Raw genomic sequence first — 6,732 nt, 5'->3', positions numbered from 1 at the left:
GAATGGCGGCCTCGCGATCTGAAATCTACGGTGGAATTAAGTGCTCCATAGGAGCTGAAGTGAATCTAGTCTTTATTTATGTCCTATAAAGTGGGAGCAAAAATAACTTTTTTTCATCGCTCCCAACTTGCCCTCCACTTTCTACCTTTCATCTTTTAGGAATTACTTTATATCCTATTTACCAAACGATTTTCATAAAATAAATTTACTTCTGCTAGAGAATCATTCGGTCTATCAGAAAATCAGCACTCGGAGCTAAGGAATTACGGAGCGGAGCTCGGACAAAAGAGCCAAGCTCGCTCCATCGATAGGCCGGTGGAATGGGCAGGTACTCCAGGTCGCCACGCGCACGTGTACGTTATTCTGTCAAAGTACAAGTGCAGTGCGGCAGGTAACGGTGGTGGCGCCACCAGGTCGTCCGCGTGGTTGGTGTTGGCTCTGGCCGGTGCAGCCAGCCATCTGATCTCGCGCCGTCACACCGGTCGAGACAGAGAGACGACGACAACGCCCGCGCGGAAGCTGGCGCGGCCGGCGTCGTCCACGAACGCGTGATTGAAGGGCAGCCGTGGATTTGATTGGTCTCTCTGGTCATCAGCTACCTGTCCGCGATCCGGCAGCTGCCACTGCCACCGTACCGTACCTGCGGTCTTGCGGCGTTGAATGCATACGTATGCATCAGCAGCATGGCCCATGCATGCCATGTCGTCGTCGCCGCTCCCTCTCCCATTCCCAGGGGTCCCTCACAGAGTAATTATCGAAGAGGCCTTCCATCTGGGGATCAATCGGGGTTCCCCAGAGTGATGGTAATGGTTCAATCCCACAACTAATAATCCATGACCTCGCTCATTCTTAAGAAAACACAAGGAAAATAGTCAACGACTTCCCGAATTAACTTCAAACAATGTGATATAGTACAAGAGTGAGGGTTTTTCACATTCTCTACAAATGTGTACTCTTCTTCTCCAAGAACATGCTCATAGACAAGACCAGCCCAGCCTAGACAATCTTCAGTCAAGTCATCAACTGAATTGCCAGCTTCTCACCACCACATGCTAGCACAAACCTCTCCATGTTTCTCCTCTTTGCCCTTTGAAGAGCAATAATCTGTAAAATCATTTCAGGTTGCATGGCCCCCCAAATAGTAAAATTGATTTAACAACACAGATCATGCTATTAATAAGCTTCCATGCAAAGAGCTTACTCTCCACTAACAAAAGACACATTGATACATAAACTTTTTTTATTTATTTTCACCATAAATGGCACATGTGCATTATCCACCACCATCAACAACAGTGTCTTTTAGTCACAAGAAAGTTCAGGTAGGTTAGAGTTGAAACCCAACATAAATCACAAGTCAAGATTCAGGCACATGTATAACTGTTTCCTATGGTGTATGCACTCCTATAGTCCTATTTAAGGCTAAATATTTGAATATATTCCATCCTTTCAAGTTTCAAGTCTCCTTTTACTACCTCTCCCCATATCAAATTTGGCCTTCTCCTGCCTCTCTTCCCATTGCTACTGCGCCATAGGACCCCACAACGCATTGGTGCTTCTGGAGGTCTCCGTTGGACATAAAAAGATCAACTGAGTCATCTGAATTGCAGATGCACAGAACCTATAAGCCTATAACAGTTTCATACTTCAAATATGCTTCGAAATGGACAGGTATAGAAACCTTTCACAAAAAAAAACTACAACAGAAATCAAACGTACTGCATTCACAACAATATCCATCATCTGATCAGCCAATCCTTTATACAACTGCAATAAAGTAAGTCCATGTAAGACATGAGTGGCACACAGGTAAATTTATTATGACATAGCAGATGAAAGAATGTAGCACCTTTGTCCTAAGAGTTGTTCACCAGTAACGACTGACGCCTTAAACTTATCGAGAAAATTGAGACATGCTTTCTTAGCAACATCAAATTTGTCAACCAAGAATCTTGGATGCGTACCTGCAAGAATAACAATTGGTTACAATATAATTATAGAAAATAGCTTATTACCAAAAGTGTGAAATGATTCTCCGACTGAAATTGATTCCCTAAGATTCTCTAGGATAAACTCTGTGCACATAGTGATTCTGTGCATGAAGTGAATTAGAAGCTACCTTTATTCAGCTCCCGGCACCCTAGTTCATTTTAGAGAATCGCTTCATGAAATCAGCAAAGAATCACTTCTCGGTAAAAAACTATTCGGCGGAGCTTCTCTTGGATTCAGCCTGGAACCTGCTCTGGGAGCTATACCAAACTGCCCCAAAAGCTAGCATGATACAGCAGAAGGTCAAAACAGAAGTACCTTGTCCACTGTTTCTCTGGTGTGTCTGCTTTTGGGTCTGGTCCAGTTATAATGCATCCATCAAATCGAGTTAATCAGCAAAGATGTGTTCCGCGGCACCGGCACAGCGATGAGCTTAGAAGCAACTAAACAAGCTCGGACCTTTGAGTTCTAGTGACATGATTAAAATGTCCTAGAGGCTGAAACTCTCAAGAAACCCAGTCAGTTGTTACTTGTTGTTTGATTTAAACATACTTATCAGCCTGTCAGAAACATCTCTGTCGAGAATTATGCCATTCTCCAACATATATTCCCATACCTCATAAGCCTGTGTAGCTTTCCCCTCCTCTAGGAGGCCACTGATCAGATACCTAAATGTCAAGCTATCAGGTTCTATCCCTCTAGCTGTCATATCCCTGAACAGATCAATAGCTTCAATTGCCCTTGAGCATTTACCAAGCCAATATATGAGCGTGTTAAAAGTAATAATATCTGGCGACACTTCCTTCTGAATCATCTGCAAGAAAATTTTCTGAGCCTGTTCAAACTGACCAGCTTTGCACAGGTTATGGAGCATAATATTGTACAGATTAACATTTGGAACAACCCGAGCTTTCAGCATCTGCTCAAAAATTTCCTCAGCTAGGTAGTAGTATCCTACACCGTAAAGACCATTAATTAGAGTTCCATATGTCACAGCATCTGCTTGTATTCCCTTATAACCCATTTCTTTGAACAGCTTCAAAGCAGAACTTACTTTCTTTGCCTTACAGAATGCATCAATCAGTATGTTACAAGATACAATATCACAGAACCCACCAACCTCCATATGATCTGAAACAAAACCAAATGCCCTGTCCAATTGATGAGCTTTGCACAATCCCTTTAACATTTGATTATAGCTGTACCGATCAGGATTTACAATCCCACTCATTTCCATCTCCTCGATCAACTTTTCAGCTTCCTTTATCATACCTGTGTTGCAGTAATGGTTCAAACGGATATTATATGTGACAACGTCTGGCTCACAACCATTTGTCCGCATGACGGATATGATTTTGAATGCTTTATTAATGCTTCCGGATCTCAAGAAGCCACTTATCAGGGCATTGTAAATACAGACATTGAGTTCTAAATTAAGACTCAGCATCCTCAATGCCAGCTCAAAAGCCTCATCAACCTTGTCACTCTTGCACAGCCCAAATATCAATACGCCACAGGCAACGATATCAGGTTTGAGGCCCCTCCTCACCATTTCTTCCCAAAGCTCGACCGCTTCTGCAAACTGCTTGTTATCACATAAACATCCAACAACTGTTGTGTAAGTGACAACATCTGGATTGGTTCCTCTGATCCACATATTCTCAAGCGTCTTCAAGGCATCATGCAACCTGTTATGTTTACACAAACAGTCCACATATATGTTACATGCCCAAATATCTGGAAAACAGCCAAACTTATCCATATCGGCAAGGAGTCTCTCTACGAGCTCAATCCTTTCTGATTGGCACAGTGCAGATATCCACCTCGAATAAGTGAATGAAGTCAAGCAAAAACCTTTATCAAGTGCCACACTATAATACTTCTCGACCAAATCAAAGCAGCAATTCTTAACTAGAACACCAATGAACCTGTTGTAGTCCACACCAAACTCACGGCATCCAGATGTAACCATCTCATCAAATGTATGGATGACAGAATCGAACTTGCCTGCCCTTACATAGCCCGACAAGAGGATCCGATAGAGAGAGCGATGCAATGCAACCCCCTGACTCCTCACTCTCTCGAGGAACTCCGACAGCAGGAAAAAGTTGCTGTCTACAAAGAGCAGGCTGACAACATACGCTATCGCGAACTGGGTGTGATCAAACCCAGGCCTGGACTCTGCCCACCAGTAGAACCGCACTGCCATCTCCGAGTCCGAGATGCTCCGGAGCACCCGGTTGACAACAAAGGGGTCCAGGTCGACATGGAGCCTCTCCAGCTCCAGCTCCACCGAATCCAACGACTGCCCCCGTTCCAGAACTCGCCCAATAACGTCAGCCACGTGCATCCGAGCCGGCCAAAACAGCTTGGACAGCCGCCCAGAGGCCACTGGAGTGGCATTATCGCCGCTGCCGCCACTGTATCGCACCCGCCTTGTCCACAAAACGATCCAGGGAACAGCGTGGAAGGGAAGGATGCAGAACCTGCTAATCTGAGACGACCAAGGCGGTCGTTTGGCCAAGAACATGACAGATCCCTCTCAGGGGAGTTTCGTCGAACACCTGGCCTGGCCGCCAGGAGCTTGGGCCACCTTAGCTCCGGGCATCGGGAACTCTTTTGAATCCCCAAAAAAATTGAGAGAGAGGCTTCCCACGTGCCTCGGATTTCAACTCCAGTGTCTTAGTCTCGCGCGACGGAGAAGCAACAGCAGATTCACTAGAATCGAACTGGAGGACGAAAGGAAGAGGAAGTCGACGCTTGGCCACGGGCAAAGACTGGGGCGGCTGGGAGGGGGAGGAGAAAGCCGACGGTCGGACACGGGGAAGGATGTGGGCAGTGTTGGAATGGGTGGAGCGGGGGTCGGTCAGACGGCGCCGGCTGGGGTGCTGCCGCTCCGCTCTGCTCTGGTGGACTGGCGGTGGTGGCGGGCGCCGGGCGAGACGATCAGACGAGGAGCTTCGAGGTTTACTGCTGGGTTTCGTTGGGCTGGAGAAACAAACACTCGTCATTGGGCTCTATTGACGGTCCACTTGAGATATACAATATAATGACTTGGCTAACGGGCTAGACTTTCCTTTTTTTGGTGATTGACGATAATATAATTAAAGTTTATAAAAGATTGGTAAATAAAAAAATTGAATCCTATGATATAATGACCTCATCCAAACTTGTGTGCATTGATTGTTGGAAATTTGGCCTTAGATGCCAAATACACATATGTGTGATCAAGTGTGGGGACTTCACTTAAATCTTAGCATCCTTAGGATGTAAGGTGACAACATGGTAATCGTTATTCATGTGACATGTTTCACCAAATAAGTAGTGTCATCGGTAACGACACCAAGGTACCAAGGGTACTAGAGAAACATGTAGAGTTAGAGAGAGAGAGAGAGAGCGTGATGATGATTGTTTAGGAAGATGTGGTTTTAATACCCCTATTGATGGTATTTAATTTTACTTTTTAATAAAGGATGAGCACAAAGATTAAGGTCAACTAGTTCTAAGTGTTAGTGATGTTGAGGGACACATAGAGTAGTGATAGTTTATTTGTTTTTTCCTTTGGTCATGCTATAAAAGGGAACATAGATGGGTAGCTTGATCTAGCTGAGTCTAGCGACTGAATGTGGTGTACACTTGATAATCAACGAGGTTTACATGCAATCCATTGGAGAGCAATGGGAGTTAATGGCTAGTGGAGCTATTGCGATTTGATAATCGCTAGATTAAGGACCTGCTCATTGGTGTATATATATAGTAGCAAGTGTGCATCTGCTCTTCTCAGTAGACTTGATTGGGTCAAGTGAGAGTTTATGCTCATTACTCTTGATAATCAGCATCACACAGACGGCTTAGTGGTGTTTGGGAGTTTAGTGATAACTCGATGAAGCTTGTCGTTGTTGGTCACTTGTTTTTAACTGCTACATGGCATCAAAAATAAGGCAACACAAAGTTGAGAAATGAGAACCTTCATCCTCAAGATAATACACCTTCAGTGTAATTATCTGAGGATAAGGTTCAAACGTACAATAAAAGATAAAACTATACTTGATATCAATCCTCTAAAAGTACTGAAAATTAAGTCGATACGTTATAAAAAACTTCGTCTTGAAGTTGATACTCCTTTGGAGTGTGGATACGAAGGATGAAGGTTTATGAACAAGCACGTACATCATAAGTGAAATGTGATATGAAGAAACATATGAAATAACACGCAAGAGCTTACCTCTGATGCTTTGGCATTTTCAATATGTCTCTCATTACATTGGGCATATTTATAAGCATACCTTTCTGCTCCTGGATGATAGGATGCACAGTGGTTTTTCGGAGGCTAAGCACTACGAAGTTGGGATCCAAAAAAGGTACCTTATGCAGGGTACTGTTTATCTATTTATATGGAAGACGAACCAACCTTGTACAAATTTACACTAATGTCCATCCAATTTCACATAAGCAATTTTCAAATGACATTAGGACAGTAATGTACTTTTTCCGTTCTTGACTCTGCGAAGCCCAGTTGCCTTCCCTTTCGACTTGTGGCCGAGGTTACCGCCTTCGGGCATTATTTTTGTTGCTTGTGTATAGACAAAGTGCCTTTGTACACCGCTTTTTGCCGAGGCTTAGCTTCGTCCGTTTGTGAGAATCATTACTAAAATACACTTGTTAACGACGAAGCCACATGTTAGGCAAGTGATCTTCGATATATAAGTGATCTTCGGTATATAAGGCATCCAACAGTCGCCA

General features: G+C 44.0%; 1 protein-coding gene across 4 annotated transcripts; it reads right to left on the bottom strand.

The window, feature by feature from the left end:
* Window positions 1-869: 869 nt before the first annotated feature.
* On the bottom strand, window positions 870-5,010 carry LOC103633582 (pentatricopeptide repeat-containing protein At1g13040, mitochondrial). Of its 4 annotated transcripts, none has more exons than XM_008655278.3 (4): window positions 2,120-5,008; window positions 1,850-1,964; window positions 1,720-1,767; window positions 870-1,104 (listed from the first exon to the last, which is right to left on the bottom strand). In XM_008655278.3, the coding sequence occupies exon 1, from the start codon at window positions 4,517-4,519 to the stop codon at window positions 2,516-2,518; it is 2,004 nt and encodes a 667-aa protein (XP_008653500.1). In that variant the 5' UTR covers window positions 4,520-5,008; the 3' UTR covers window positions 870-1,104; window positions 1,720-1,767; window positions 1,850-1,964; window positions 2,120-2,515. The 4 variants fall into 4 exon arrangements, with proteins under 4 accessions (XP_008653500.1, XP_008653497.1, XP_008653498.1 ...); XM_008655276.3 differs by lacking the exon at window positions 870-1,104 and adding an exon at window positions 1,223-1,629; XM_008655277.3 differs by lacking the exon at window positions 870-1,104 and adding an exon at window positions 1,223-1,599.
* Window positions 5,011-6,732: the final 1,722 nt, after the last annotated feature.

The sequence above is a fragment of the Zea mays genome, chromosome 7 (assembly GCF_902167145.1).
Source record: "Zea mays cultivar B73 chromosome 7, Zm-B73-REFERENCE-NAM-5.0, whole genome shotgun sequence".
Classification (NCBI taxonomy): Eukaryota; Viridiplantae; Streptophyta; class Magnoliopsida; order Poales; family Poaceae; genus Zea; species Zea mays.
The sequence above is the reverse complement of the archived record's forward strand: the minus strand, read 5'-3'. Positions and strand labels throughout refer to the sequence as shown.

Coding starts and splice junctions, on each gene's coding strand:
- LOC103633582 (XM_008655275.3), bottom strand. CDS start 4,519: ATGTTCTTGGCCAAACGACCGCCTTGGTCGTCTCAGATTAGCAGGTTC.